Raw genomic sequence first — 14,236 nt, 5'->3', positions numbered from 1 at the left:
CGCGCAGGCGCAGTATCACCAATGACTTGTGGGCGGAGCCAGCGCGGCTGTGGGCGGGGCCGAGAGCCGCAGGAAGCGCGAGGCACAAAGCACGGCCCGCGGCACGGCTGCTCCGCTCAGCCCAACGCCTAATTGATGACACTTCTCGTTTCTGCATTAAAAAAGTATATTTCAGACAACTTTATCAAATCATGACAAAGCACATGTAAATCTGCAATATTCCAAACTCTGACTCTATACGAAGCGTTGCATCTGCACGTACAGACCTCGTGTCGCAGGCTGAACGTTGCCCGGTAACTGTTTGCAACACACGCTTAAATCTTCTTCCTCCTCATCGGCGTGTTATAAAACAAAACAACAAAACTTGTAAGCTTGTGATCGGCATGAAAAGATGCTGAATTATTTACAAGGTTAGCATGGAACAGAAGGGCAGGACCGACAGCCAGGAATGCACTCCATGTCCTCAAACACGGACGGATATTTAGGCCACAGGTTTAAAGGAAAAAAAGGAAACAGCAGACAGACAACGGATATTACTGAATCAGAACTTAAATCAAATGGGCCCAATTTAAGATATAGATTAATCCCTGCAGATACTGTTTTGACTTGCACACGCAGTATGTCAAAGACAACAAGCGATTTTGGTAAATGTCCTCTAAGGTTTCGAAGAATCCCGTGTGATTGGCATGTTCATTTGTTTACTATTTAATAGCAAATCCAAGGACAGATGAGAGCGAGGTGCAATGAGCCTGGAAGGCCTCTGCTCCAAAGGATGGCATGTCTTAGCACAGCCCGCCCGTCTGCTGCTGGAACACATCGATAGTGTCTTCATCTTCCATCTCCAGCTGTGAGATCGATACAGAGAACATGAATTCACAACCACAAACTTACAGAGTCACACAGGGTTTGAGATCTCTATTTCAAACCAGATTCAGAAGCTCACCCTCTAAAAGCAACCACCCCAGTCGTGTTTCTTCTGCTCCTCACCTCAGGGCTCATCAATGCAAGAAATCCCCCAGATTCTCAGCACTGATAGAGCTGAGCAGCTACAGCACTCAGCTTCAGTCCTGGCTTTAACCAGAAGTGGGACAGAGCTGAAGAGCTCAGCACTTCCTCCAGGTCCTGCCCATAGCAGCACACAGGTGCCAGCATGTTTGGCACCACTGCTTGTGCAGATCTCCCACCCCAGCCAGGACAAAACGCATGGGGAAGAAACTGAAGAAGCATTTTAAAGCCATTTGTAGTAAAATCATCTTTCATACCTGCGCAGGTGTGTCTGCTTCATTAATTGGTTGTCCGTCGAATCTGAATCTGATCTGCCTCATAGACAAACCCTGCAAATTTATAGAGTAATACACGTGAGAAACCTTAGTCCTAGTTTTGAATCCAAACAAAACATTCACCCATTCGCTATCAGAATAGATAATAACAAAATTAAGATTTCAAGAACAGAAATGAATGGGAAACTTCACGCCTCCGTTGCTGTACAAACGGAGGGAGCAGACGCTGTGCTGCTGCTGCGGCACCAAGGGCTCTGCAAGGAGCAACAGTGCCGTGCTGCACCTGGCTCTGACCCACAGCACCGTGCTGCTCTGCAGGGCGTGCACGCGTGCGTGAGGGCCAGCTGTTCCTCATCAGGAGAAACGAGAGGCTTTAAATTCACTCAGCGACCAAAACATCTGCAGGAGCCCCAGCTCACGGTGCCTGCTCACACCTCCTGCTGGGCACCCCTCGCAGTCCCGACCTCCTGATGAAAACAAGGACCCACGCCGCGTCTGAGGCTCGGGATGGGGCCGAGCCTCGGGTGCGGGGCAGCCAAGGGCCCCACGTGCACCAGCGACGCCGGCAGCCCGTGCTTCCCGCCGGGAGCGGTGCGGGCAGGGATGCAGCGCACACACGCAGGGATGCGGTCGGCCCGGGGAGATGCGCGCACCTGCCGCTCGCAGTAGGCCTTCATCAGCTTGCTGAGAGGCGTGTGCCGCTTGATCTTGAACTGCACGACGGAGCCGTCCTGCCCGGCCACCTTCAGGTTGATGTGGTCGTTCTCTGTCTTCACTCCTTCCTAGGAAAAGCCGGACGAGCGGAGATCAGCGCGCGGAGAGGCCCGACCCTCCCCCCGCTCCGCCTGCGACCCGCCCCATGCCCGCCGAGCCGCGCCGAGCCGAGCTCACCTTGGGCTTCTCCTCCGACATGGCGGCAGGACGGGCCCGGACGGTGGGGTAGGGGCGGGGAGGGCCCGGCCCGCGCGCTGCCTCCCGCCTGGCTCCCGCCGCCGCCGCCGCCAACCGTCCGCGAGAGCGCGCGCTGAGCCGCGCCCCCGCCGCCCCGCGCCAGCAACGCCGCGCTCCGATTGGCCGCCCGGCCGGTCACGTGAAAGGAGGGTGGGGGGATGAGCGACCGCGCGCAGCTCGGCGATCGGCGGCTCTAGAAAGTGCGTCACGGAGCGGCGGAAGCGCCGCAAGCGAAGGGCGGGGTTCCGAGGGAGGGCGGGGCGAAGCGCGGCGGCGCGGGCCCGGTCTTATGGCGCCCCCTCGTGGGCGTAGCGCAAACATCACCCCGCGCTCAGGAGCCGCGCGCGGGGCTGCAGGGTCCGCGCTTTGTGCCAGCGCCACGTGCGCCGCCGGCCCCACCTGGCTTCGTCACACAACGGCAGTAGATGCCACCGCACAGCTCCTTTGTACCGCAAGCCCCTGGGTTCCTTGCAGGACATAAGCACGCAGCCCTCTGCCCAACTCAGAAGAAACAAAGCCCTGCCCACTGCCATGGTGGCACCCAGGCCCCACTCCTCTCACTGAGAGCCACACTTACGGGGAAGCAGAATGAAGCGTTCACAGTGGGATAGTAATCAAATCAATTTAATACATCTTTACCGTATTGCATATGCAGCAGAACCCTACCGTATTGCTATCAGTAACAGGCACTGAGCCCAGGAGATGATCAAGAAAGGCACAGAGGTAGAGGGGCAGTGGAAGGACCCTGGATTAGTTGCAAGTGAAGCGTGCATGTAGGCCTGCCCCCAGGGGCCCAAGGCAGCTGGAAACCAGCACCGTGACAGGGTGCCGGTGTGTGGGCACATGCATGCAGCTGGAGACAGCCAGGCCACCCTCTGAGTCACTTCCACACAGAGGAAGGTGAGCGCCTCACACTGCCCATACCCAGCTTTGCATGAGAAGGAAGACACACTGGGCCACTCAGGACCTCAGCCAGGCACCGTGTTGCATTGTGCTGGGCTGCCACCCCCAGCTGGGTTAAGGAGGAGTGTGAAGCCCAGTGCTATCGCCACCAAGTTTCCAGGCACAGAATGAGGTTTCAGCCTGGCCAGGCACTGCAGCTGATGGCCGGCTGCCTCAGCACAGCCTCTGCAGCAGAAGCCCAGGGCAAGCTGAGAACTGTAGTGGGGAATGGGGGAGTCACTGAGCAGGGCTTGTGGCAGCACGTTGCACCATAGGAGTCTCCTGGAAAGTGACCCAAAGTGAGGTGGGTCTGCAAGGAGGATGCCGTTCACCAGGTGGGACAGATCCAGAGAGGCTAGTTCTCAAATTTTGCATAAGGGTTCTCCTCCTTGAACAGGCCTGGAAGAAAAGAGAGTCACTGAGACCTCCAGGAGCAGCACTCACTGCTCTGGGTGATAATTCTTTGCCAATCATCCTCTGCTCACTCTCCTGTTCTAGAAACTACAGGTACCAGTGTCCTCCTGGAAGGCTGTGCCCACACCACCCCATCTCCTATCCTTCAAGGGATACACATCAAGCACTGTGTCCAGTCCTGAGACCCTCGCTACAAGGAGGGAGTGTGTCCAGAGGTCAGCAGAACTGTGAGAGGTCTGGGGCACAAAATGTGATGGGGAGCAACTGAGGGAACTGGGATGGGTCAGAAAAGAGGAGGCTCAGGGGAGACCTCATTGCTCTGCAATTCCCTGAGAGGAGGTGGTGGTGAAGTGGGGAATTGGCCTCTGCTCCCAGATTAACAGCAGTGGGATGAGAGGCGATGGCCTTGAGATGCACCATGGGAGCATCAGGTTGGATTTTAGGAAAACATTATCCCCAGAAGTAGTGATGAGGTGTTGGAAAGGGATGAGCTGCACAGGGAGGTGGAGTCACCATCCCTGGAGATGTTCAAGAAAAGGACAGATGTCACACTAAGGAACACAGTCTAGAGTGGTCAGAGACATGGGTTGATGGTTGGAGTAGACAACGTCAATGCCCCTTCCAACTTTAAATGATTCTGCAATTCTAAAGCTTAGTGCTATTTGCTAGTGCGAGCCACTGTACCGTATTTTCTTCGGATTTCATCATGCCGTGACTTCATCTCTGCTCTCCTGCAAGAAACAAACAGGAAAGAAACCACAAGTCAGTGACCAGCAGAACAGAGCCAAGGAGGAGCTCCAGCTCCCTCTCAGGCTGGGAAGCTCCATGCTGGCAACTCCTCAGAGCCTTCAGGCTGCCAACCTCCCTGCAGCCCCCCTCCCACAGGGCAGGAACTTCAGGGTGGACACACAGCACCATCACAATGCTGCACCCACAGGGACTCTGTTTGCAGTACAGACCCTCATGCAGCACCATGCAATTGGCACAGCACTGGGTCAGCAGGCAATGTAACCTCACCTCTCCTCCTGGCGCACTCGCCTGCGCTCCCGCTCCCGAGCAGCTCGTTCATCCTCCTTGTCTGGCCTGCAGCAAAAAAGAGCCCATCAGCTCACGCTGACCCACCTCCAGTAGCCCACAGCTGGGCTGTGGAGGGACTCTTTGGGAGAACTGGGAGCAGCCCACCCCGATACTTGCTTTTTGCTCTTTTTCTTACAACAGCAGCAGCAGCAAACAAGCAGCATGATGAGGATCGTTCCACCCACCACAGACATGGCAATGATCAGGGCTTCAAAATTCACTGCAAGACGCAAGGAAACACACTTAGCACAGCAATGTATGGCTGCCTGCTGACAACCACGCAGCTCCTGTCACTGGGAGCATCAGTTGCTGGACTTGAGGCACACATAACAGCCTGAGAAAGCAAGACAGACACCATCTACAGGTGTGCTCAGTGCTGGCACCAGCACGAATGCACCAAGCACGTTACTGCCAACCACAGTGCCTGCAGAAAGCAGCCACCCGAGGCAAGGCTGCTGGGCTGGAGGCCAGGTATTGGAAATCAGCAGCAGTAGGCGAGAAACCAAACCATGCTTTTCACCTCCAATGGGATTTCTTCACCAGCAGCACCCCCAAAATGCACAGCTCTGCAGGGCAAGCCAGGGCTTCGCATCACCCTGCCCACACAACACACTCCTCTGCCTGGTGACGAAGGCCGCAGTCACACACCACAAACAGCTCACAGCTAATCTCCTGCAGGACTAATCACCCCCGAGGCTCGTTTTGCAAGGTAAGGAATGCGTTCTTCCACAATGAGACCTTTTATGAAGCTACTCACACACAAACTAGTATTTCAGGGTCTTACACAGGGTTCAGAAGAGCACACAGCAGCGCTCACAAAGAGCAGATTCTCCCTCTGGGAGGTGTGGAAGCGGTTCTCACTCCCCCATGGGCAGTGAGGACAGCCCAGCCTCCAGAACAACAGCTGGCCACAGTTCAGCTGTGCTGCACCACGGGGACAGGTGATGAAAACTGAGCCCTGCTTGTTCCCCTACCACCCTGCTCCCCAAAACCCAGGCTTGGTCCATGCGCCAGTGTGCCATCGTGGCCCAAAGGAGACACCAAGCAGACAGGTCTCCCTCCACTCACCCCAGCAGACACCCCAGCGTGCGGAGCGGAGCTCGCAGAGATCAGCAGACGGGAGGATCCTCCGGACAGGGTACGGCACGCACCTCCTGCTGCTGGCACACCACAGGCACTGCAGCATGGGAAAGCACAGCATTACTGCCAGGTACCACGCTCCTAAGTGCCACAGCTACCCAAAGTGAGCAGCAGTAGCCATTCTGTTCTGCAGCAGGTTCATCTCAGCAGGGAATGAAGGTGTGGGGAATGGGGATTCCTGTAGCAAGCAAAGATGCTGAGAGCACTTCTCCTGGCTTGCAAGGAAGGAATAATCATTAAATCCTTTGTGTTCATTCCGCCCATGAAGGCCTTTAAGACAAGCCCCTTGGTACAGAATTGCTGGTACAGAAGATGCCCACCTGTGCCATCACAGATCCCTCCCAGCCAGACCTGCTGCAGCACCTCCACTCAGTCAGCTCCAGCCCAGGAATCAGAATCCCTACAGCTGAACTTGAGTATCTTAGGGGTGTCTTTCCAACCCCAGCCCACCCCACCATGCCCACCATGTCCCTCAGTGCCACATCTCCACGGCTCTGGATCACCTCCAAGGATGGTAACCACCACAACCTCCCTGAGCAGCCATGCCAGTGCTGCCCACAGCCCCAGGCCAAGGTGCTTGGCTTTGGTCAGAACTTTGGCCAAGTCAGCAGTGAGGTCTGTCTCAAACCCAAACTTCCTGCTTTCAAGGCTGAGTGGTGGAGGAGGTTTGCAGGAGAGCACGCAGCCCACAGCTGCCACCTGGCAGCCTATCCTACCACCGCACACCTGTGGTGGGGCTGCATACATCAGGAACACCAAAAGGAAAGCTAACTGTTTCAAAGTGGGAAGAGACCTCTGGAAAGACCCTACCCTGATCTGCTGCATGCAAGGCAACCTGCAGAGCTCAGGGTACTCAACCAGCAAGCATCTCTCGTCATGCTGGGCAGTCAGGTGCTCCTGCATTCACAAGACTCACCTGAGTACAAGCAGCAGCTCACATTCTTGAGGAGGAGCCCAGCATATTAAATGACTCAAGCAGCACACCATGAGACTCAAGCACTTTCTAGCAGCCACTCCCTGAACACTAATGGGCACTGGTCCTTGCACTACCATGGGCAGATAGGTGGTACCCACAGTGTGCTTGGGGCAGGGACAACAGAGCTCCAATAGGAAAGCAGCTCTTCATACAGCCCCCCAAAGCACACACAGTGCTTCTGGACATTCGGGAGAAGTCAGAGTTACTCCTGCTACTTACAGTGACATTCTTCAGGCACTCCTCGCAGCTTCTGTTTGTATATTGCTGACATTCTGTAGAAAGGAGAACAGAATGAGACACCTGAGTACTTGGGGGAGCTTGTCTGTGTTAGAAGCTCTGTGCTCCTTGGAGCCTGTTTTTGTCCCCCCACATTGCAGGGACCTGTGCCCTAGGACATGCTGCCATGCATTAAATGCTGCTCCCAGCGCTGCAGGCATGCTAACAGAGAGCCTGCTGCATCTGCAGCAGCACCCTGGTTCTGGAGACAGATGCTGCCCCATGCCCTCCAGAAGCCACCTGAGCTGCAGCAGATAAGAGCTGATTTCAGGGAGACTCAAAGGCAAAACCAAGCCTGGCCCACACCAACACAAAGCAGCAAGCTGCTGGCTGCTCTGGATAGCTGAGCAGTGCTGCAATGGGGCCGTCCAGAGACCTGCTGGGCAGGGACAGACTGCACCATCCCCTACCACTGGGTGAGAGGGCAGCTCAGTCAAACAGAACCCAGACAAGGAAGTTGCTGCAAGGAAAAGCAGCAGAGAGGCAGAAAGGAACAACCCCACAGCAGAGCAGCCCCCCAGTAACTACAGCAGGAGGAGCAATGCTTCGCAAAGCCCCAGTCCCGAGGTGCCCCATGTGTGCGAGGAGCAGAGCTGCATGTTCCCCTTGCAGCTGGGAGGAAGCCTCAGCTGCGGCCCACTGTCAACAGCCGGTCACATGCTCTGCACAGCCCTCCAAACAACCCAGCGATTTATTAACACGGCTCAGATAAGGCTGTTTATGCACCGTGGAGAGGCTGAGATTGCATGCTCCGCACAACCCTGCAACGCTCTGGGAAGCCGCATCCTCCCCATTTGCCCAGCCAAGGCCGGGAAAGCATCACAGCTGTCGGGCTGCCTCAGCCTGTTTGTTTCCAGGGCGCTTGGAATCCACCCTTTTGCCCCGGGAGGCAATCGGACAGTTTACCACATCCCCACCAGCACCGCTCTCCCTGGAGCACTCCCACTCGGGAGCTCCCAGCACTCCCAACCCCACGCCACCCTCCCGGCTCTGTGGGATCAACCAAGACCCCAAACCCCGCGGCTACAGCCCCTTTACCACCGCAGCAACCCAGCTCGTAGCAGCGACAGGCGCGATCTCAACCCTCGACGGCCTCTCGCCAGCCACACGCCCGCTTCCCGACCGGGATCCTCCAGCTCACACTCAGCTTTCGCCAGCGGAACAGGAGAAAAGCAGAAGTCACGCCGCTCCCACTCGCAGCCGTTTCCCGGAGCAGCCCCTACCGCGACCACCGCCCCGCGGCACCCCCAGGACGGGCCCACGGGATCAGCGCAGCCGCCACCCGATCCCCCCGCTCACCTCCCGCCGCCTCCCGTTGTTGCGCGGCGGCCGCGAGGAGCAGCAGCGGCACCACGAGCGACGCAGCGCACAGCCGCAGCGCGGGCGGCGGGGCCATGGCGGCACCGGCACACGGGGGCGGTGGGGCGGCCGCCGCCTTTCTAGAGCCGTCGGGGTGGGGCGGGACCGACGGGGGCGTGCCGGGGGCGGCCCCGAGCCGCTCGGCACCGGGGCGCGGAGCGATGCTCGACCCCCACGCGTGGCGGCGGCGGAGCGAGGCGCGTCCACGCTGCCGCCGCACGGGTTTGGTGTCGGCAAGGGGGGAAGCGGCGTTCGGGGGCTTTTTCACGTGGTTGGTCGGCTGTGATGGGGTAGAGAGGCGTGTTCCGGCATCCCCCGATTCGCCCCAAAGACCCCGCTTCGACTGCCGGGTTGCCGGGTTGGAGCATCACTGGCCACGTTTGTGACGTCGTTCCACTCCCTCTGCAAGCAAAACATGGGGGGAAAAAAAACCCAAATTCTATAGCTTGAACACGTGGCATCGTGCCTCTGCGCCTCTGGCTTCGTCACATAGCTCGTTGCCCGCTCTGACGGCTCCAGCGATGTGTTCCCGGTGATGGAGTCCCGCTGGCTCGGAGAGGTCTGCCAAACCGCGCAGCAGGCGGAGGTGCAGGGGAGGGGGGATTTGGCAGCTCCGCGGGAGAAACGTGGGGCCCCTCGCATGGAGCTGGCGGGGAACCGCGGCTGTCCCGAGGCACCGGGGCTTCCTCGGGAGGGAGTGGTGCTCGAGGCTGGATGGCAGCGGTGCCACCCGTGTGCCTCCCAGTGCCACCTGCATCCCCCCAGCACCACCCGCGTCCTCTCCAATGCCACCCCTGCGCCCTCCAATGTCACCGTGTCTCCTCAAGTGCCACCCCTTTGCCCTCCGGTGCCATCACTGAGGGTCAGACACTGCACGTCCCCTTTTGGGGAGCTCCGAAAGCAACCGGGAGGGGAGCAGCTCCCGTCCTGCTGTGTGCCAGCAGGGCCTTCCTATGCACTCTCCTTATTTGTCGATGAAGGGTATTTTCACCCCGCTTAAGATGGCCTCAAGTGGTTTCCAAGGCAACAGTGCTAAAGTCATCACTGCCATGGAAACCCTCTCTTTGGCATAATATAAATATTTTCCTTGTGGAGGGAGGCTGGATGAGTGGGCGATGTGCTATTTTCTAGCGCTCGCTGGCTGCAGCAGGACAATCTCCAGGAGATGGGGGGGCCAGGGAGGATAAAATTAGCTCAGCAGGGCGGCCGGCGATGGAGAGGGAGGCTGCCAGCATTGCGCTGGGGCTCTTGTGTCTCAAAAAGGGTTACTCTGCAGAGAAAGGAAAAATATGTCTGAGGGCAGAAGCCACTGCATCCATCATCAGGGCCATGTGGGAGCTGGGCTTTCCTGACAGAGATGCTGCTCCCATCCCACAGATCCCATCCTACAGCTCCCATCCCACTGTTCCCATCCCTCTATTCCCATCCCACAGCTCCCATCTCTCTGTTCCCATCCAACAGCTCCCATCCTACAGCTCCCATCCTACAGCTCCCATCCCACTGCTCCCATCCCGCTGCCCCTATCCCATCAATCCCATCTCAAAGCTCCCATCCCACAGCTCCCATTCCACTTTTTCTATTCCAGTGCACCCATCCCATTGCTCCCATCCCACTGCCCATGGGGCTAAGCTCACGCAGACCCCATAGCTTGCTTTGGCATTGTCCTGTTGTGCTGCCCTGCTGGAAAAAGACCAAATCCCACAAACAGGCAATGTGTCTCAGCTGCTCACTGGATCCCAGATAAAACCCCAAGGATCTGCAGGCTAAATATAGCCTGAGCCCCTGTAAATTAAACAAAAGCTTTTTGCCAGGCTCACAGAAAGCTGGTTCCAGTGTTGGTTTTCTCTATGTAAGGTATAACTCCAGCAGTATCTGTTATTGTTAGCCGCAGCTCCCCATGCTGCCGGCCCCCCTGCCATGGCTCTTTGGGAACACGCATCATGTAGGGCTCAGCTTCTCCCTCCCAGCTGCTGCTCCTGCCTGACCCACCACCCTACAGTGATACTCAGTCCCTCCTGCCCCAGCACCATCCTGCTTGTGCATCCCAGGTCCTCCGTTTGCACACACGCCGCTGCCCGCCTGCTTTCAGTGAACTCAACAAAAAAAGTCGGCCCCGAGCCTGCCATGGCTATATTTAGTTGGAACTTTTCTGTCCAGGATTCAGACTCTATTTGGAAACCTTGTGCCTTGGCTCACCGCCAAGCATCCTGGTTTCATACAGTAATCCCTCAGCATATGGCAAATGGTTCTCATCTCCTCGCGGCTGCGGCACGGCCCCAGCAGTGCAACGGCACAGCTCTGAGCTGAAAGCAAGATGGGCTGTGGTTGTGGACCCACATCCCCAGACTAGAAGCTCTTGGAATAGGAATATCCTCCTTATGTTGCTTTCAAGCATCTCCAGAGCTGCCCTGACCCCACAGTTTCCCAGAGGTCTGATGGATGTTGGGCTGTGCTCGAGGCATCACAACACCCATACGTTTCTCCATTGGTTGGTTTGGGTGAATCAGGGTTTAGCACAACGCTGTGTATGCACAGGGCTCGGTGCAGCCCCTCCATCTCCACCTGTTTGTGGGGATCTCCCTCTGCAGCTTTGCAGCACTGCAACCCTCATGCAAAAAGCAAAGCGAGGACGTGGCCTGGGAGTCCCCCAAAACCTTCAACGCTTTCAAATCAGCCCTTGGAGAGCTGGGGAGGCAGGAGCTGGGGGTTTGTCGGAAGGGTTTCAGCCCCATGAGTGCAGCACTCAGCAAAGGTTCCAGCTCTGCGCATAGCTCTGTGCGTGCGTAAGTGTATTACAGCATCTCTCTTGGAAACCCTCAGCACTGATATTCCAGCCCATGGAAAGCAAAACCAGAGTTTCCCAATGATGTGCACGTTTCTCTTCTTATGAGACACGGGGAGGGATGGAGCCAGCTGGGAAAGGTGATCCCGTGGCTATTTTTACAGCACTTCAAAACAGTTTAACTTTGGGATGGGAATGATGATGTATAACAAAACTATCTGCTCCAGAACCTCCAGACCTAAATCCCACAGTATTATTTTAATGCAGCAGGTTAAGGGATCTGATCGAGTGTGTACTCGATGTGATGCTTCATCTCACTCCTTGTGGCCCGCAGTGGGAGCAGCTGGGAGGTGCTGCTGGGTGCCAGGCACCTGTGGGATGTGTGGGCTTTGGGAGCCCAGGGGGTGGAGTGAGAGTCCCGCAACGCCCCAGCACTGCTGGAGCCCATCCAAGCTGTATGGCTTTGCTGAGACACCCATGAGTGTGCTCCCTACAGCGCTGTGATTCATCCGCAGCCACTCGATTCAGCTGTAGCCTTTCATCTGCCGGGAATGTGGCATTTTCTTAAATCACATGGGCTTTTTGTGATGCTATTACACACCTACGGGTCCAGCTGTTCCATCCTGGACACTTTTTGGATGGTGCCATCCTGTCTGAAAGGCACCAGGTGCTCACCTGGTTCTGCAGTATAGGGTGGCACAGCTCGGGTTCTGCAGTATAGGGTGGCACTGGGTCATGCCACAGCCCAGCAGCAGCCCAGGGCTGTTGGTTGTCTGCAAGCAGCAGCACCGTGAGTGCTGAGCCCTGCCTGCAGGCTGTGTACGTCCACGCATCCCACAGGGTGGGATCATTTCACATCTATTTGCCACGGCTTCTCTCCATCTCAGCTAGCTAGCCTGGGAGTCGCAGCTCGTGGTGCCAAACGCCGCCCCGCCGTGTTTATTAACGATGATTGTAAAACCTTGGCAAACGCTTCTGCCAGCAGGTCTGCAGAAACCCCGCCGGATGCGGTGCCTCCGAGCAGATGGGGCTGGTTAGGAGGTGTCACGCTGCTAACAGCATCGCGCAGCTCTGCGCTCGCAGCGCGCTCCGAGCCAGCAACGAGCTGAGCTGACAGCACGGGGAGTGCAGCTCTGAGTGCCCCGCCGGGCAGCACCTCCTCCTTCCCTTTTCTCACTGGCTGCAACTTCTCCTCCCGCCCACCGTGCCCACATCCTCACTGCCATCATTGCTACTGTGCAGCACCGATGCGCCCGAAATCGTGCACATCACCACTGCTGTGCTCAGTGGGCACTGCTTTGTGGTTTCTCCATCACTCCTCCCATTTGCTTTGTCCTCCACCACCAAAAACCTCCCCGAGGTGCCCAGGGTTGTTCAATGAATGCTCACTGATGACATCAGCTCTTCAAGGCTGCACAGGTGCACAGGGAACCTCCACGTCTCCAAGCAGCCTCCACAACTGTTTTTGGTGAGAGTGTGATTTTCTAACTATGCTGTTTACTTGGGTTAAAATAACCACTTGGGAACTGTCACCCACAGCACCATTTTCTAAACGTTTCAGTAGTGTCATATCACATCAGTGTTAGGTGACACAGGCACAGCAGGGCTGCATGGAAGCATCCCTCTCTGCTCTGTCACAGTGTAATTCCAGGGAGCTCCACGACTGGGATACGGGTGGAAATCCTTAGCAAATGGCTAAGGATCCCCCTTAGCATATGGCCATCCCCTTCTGCAAGCTATGCATTGTTGTTGTCTTCTGCAGAGGGCTCAGGGTTGCTTGCCCACCCCAGCACCCAGGTGGAAAAGCTGCACTGCATCCCTGTTTCACCCACACCATCCTCCCGCGGCAGGCAGCTCCTGGCTTCATGGGAGAGCTCAGCAAAGAGGCCGGCTCAGGAGCACTCCAGCACCATGCCCAAGGGACACCCCTCCCTATGGCATTTTCTAATTTGAGGCAGATCTGTCACTCCCCAGGCTGCACGCTGCGTCTCGCTGTGAGTTAATATAAAGCTGCGACCACCCGCGGGCAGAGCAGGAGATCGCGTCCTTCTCACGGCCACGCAGAGCAAAAGTGCAAAAAAAAAAGAAGCCAAAAAAACAGCCTGGAAGTTTCTCCCATGGGTTTTTCCCTTTGAAATCTGACATCTTTCCTCTCTCAGTGAGGAACACGCTGGGGAGGCAGGAGGCAGCCCACTTGTCTCTGTACTGCGGGATGGGCTCGTTTTGTTGTATCTCCTCTGGTCTGCTTGTTCCTCAGTGCCACAATGGGCTCTGCAGTTCCCATCTCCATCATATATGTAGTAAAATAATGGGGTTCTAATGGCTGGGGATCCCTTCATGCCTGTGTGGGGAATGCAATAGAGCTGAGCTATTGCGGAGCCAATGAAGCACGAGACAAGGCAGCACCAGGTGGCCCTTGGGATTGGCCTTCCAATCTTCCCCTGTATCTCATTCTCTGAATGTGAAGATCCAGGAGGTGCCAGCAAACACTGATGCTTTCCCAGAGCTCTTTGGGGTGAAAAATGCTTGGTGCAAATCCCTGGCATGCATCGAGCTTTCCGGAGAGCCTGGCCCTGTTCTGTAGCTGGGCTGCCCCTCGGAGAGCCATGGGGCATGGATAACCCCAAAATGGGCACCTTCCAGCTCCGTGAGGCTTTGCCATTGCTTTCTGGGCTGGGATCCGAGCTCCGTGGGCAGCTGGGCCCTGCTAGGGGGAGCAGCAGAAAAAAACAAATTGTCAGGCGTCAGAGCAGGGAATTGTTGGTGACTCAGGTTTAAGAAGGAGAATTTTTGCCAAGCAAAATGTGATGGCTTTTTTGGACGGGGCTAGAAGACGGGACTGCAGCTCTGATCAATGCAGTTCTCAGGCTGCTGCTTGCGTCAATCCGGAGGGAGAGGCCCTGTGTGACCCATGATGTTGGTGTGGGGGTGCCCATATGGGGGGCACACAGACACGGGGCAGTTCTTTCCCTCGGGCATGGCAGGACGGGGGCTGGCAGCCGTGCATTGTCTCATCTGCCCACATTTGCCACCCCGAGG

The 14,236-nt window shown here is 56.7% G+C and overlaps 2 protein-coding genes across 2 annotated transcripts; both read right to left on the bottom strand.

The window, feature by feature from the left end:
* Nucleotides 1-148: 148 nt before the first annotated feature.
* On the bottom strand, nt 149-2,328 carry LOC116230969 (small ubiquitin-related modifier 3). Its single transcript, XM_031596458.2, has 4 exons — nt 2,172-2,328; nt 1,934-2,062; nt 1,263-1,334; nt 149-845 (listed from the first exon to the last, which is right to left on the bottom strand). The coding sequence occupies exons 1-4, from the start codon at nt 2,190-2,192 to the stop codon at nt 783-785; spliced, it is 285 nt and encodes a 94-aa protein (XP_031452318.1). The 5' UTR covers nt 2,193-2,328; the 3' UTR covers nt 149-782.
* A 511-nt stretch (nt 2,329-2,839) lies between these two features.
* PTTG1IP (PTTG1 interacting protein) lies at nt 2,840-8,514 on the bottom strand. The gene is made up of 7 exons (XM_031596460.2): nt 8,356-8,514; nt 7,000-7,052; nt 5,733-5,841; nt 4,782-4,884; nt 4,605-4,670; nt 4,272-4,318; nt 2,840-3,572 (listed from the first exon to the last, which is right to left on the bottom strand). The coding sequence occupies exons 1-7, from the start codon at nt 8,450-8,452 to the stop codon at nt 3,529-3,531; spliced, it is 519 nt and encodes a 172-aa protein (XP_031452320.1). The 5' UTR covers nt 8,453-8,514; the 3' UTR covers nt 2,840-3,528.
* Nucleotides 8,515-14,236: the final 5,722 nt, after the last annotated feature.

Source organism: Phasianus colchicus, chromosome 10 (assembly GCF_987193195.1).
Source record: "Phasianus colchicus chromosome 10, bPhaCol1.hap1.1, whole genome shotgun sequence".
Taxonomy (NCBI): Eukaryota; Metazoa; Chordata; class Aves; order Galliformes; family Phasianidae; genus Phasianus; species Phasianus colchicus.
The sequence above is the reverse complement of the archived record's forward strand: the minus strand, read 5'-3'. Positions and strand labels throughout refer to the sequence as shown.

Excerpts from the sequence above, each read along its gene's own strand:
- LOC116230969 (XM_031596458.2), bottom strand. The coding sequence starts at position 2,192 with ATGTCGGAGGAGAAGCCCAAG. Across the intron at positions 2,063-2,171 it reads TGTCGGAGGAGAAGCCCAAG|GAAGGAGTGAAGACAGAGAA; the intron begins GTGAGCTCGGCT and ends GGCTTTTCCTAG. Across the intron at positions 846-1,262 it reads AAGCAGACACACCTGCGCAG|CTGGAGATGGAAGATGAAGA; the intron begins GTATGAAAGATG and ends TCGATCTCACAG.
- PTTG1IP (XM_031596460.2), bottom strand. The coding sequence starts at position 8,452 with ATGGCCCCGCCGCCCGCGCTGCGGCTGTGCGCTGCGTCGCTCGTGGTG. Across the intron at positions 4,885-5,732 it reads ACGCTGGGGTGTCTGCTGGG|TGAATTTTGAAGCCCTGATC; the intron begins GTGAGTGGAGGG and ends TGCGTCTTGCAG. Across the intron at positions 4,671-4,781 it reads TGTAAGAAAAAGAGCAAAAA|GCCAGACAAGGAGGATGAAC; the intron begins GCAAGTATCGGG and ends TTTTTGCTGCAG.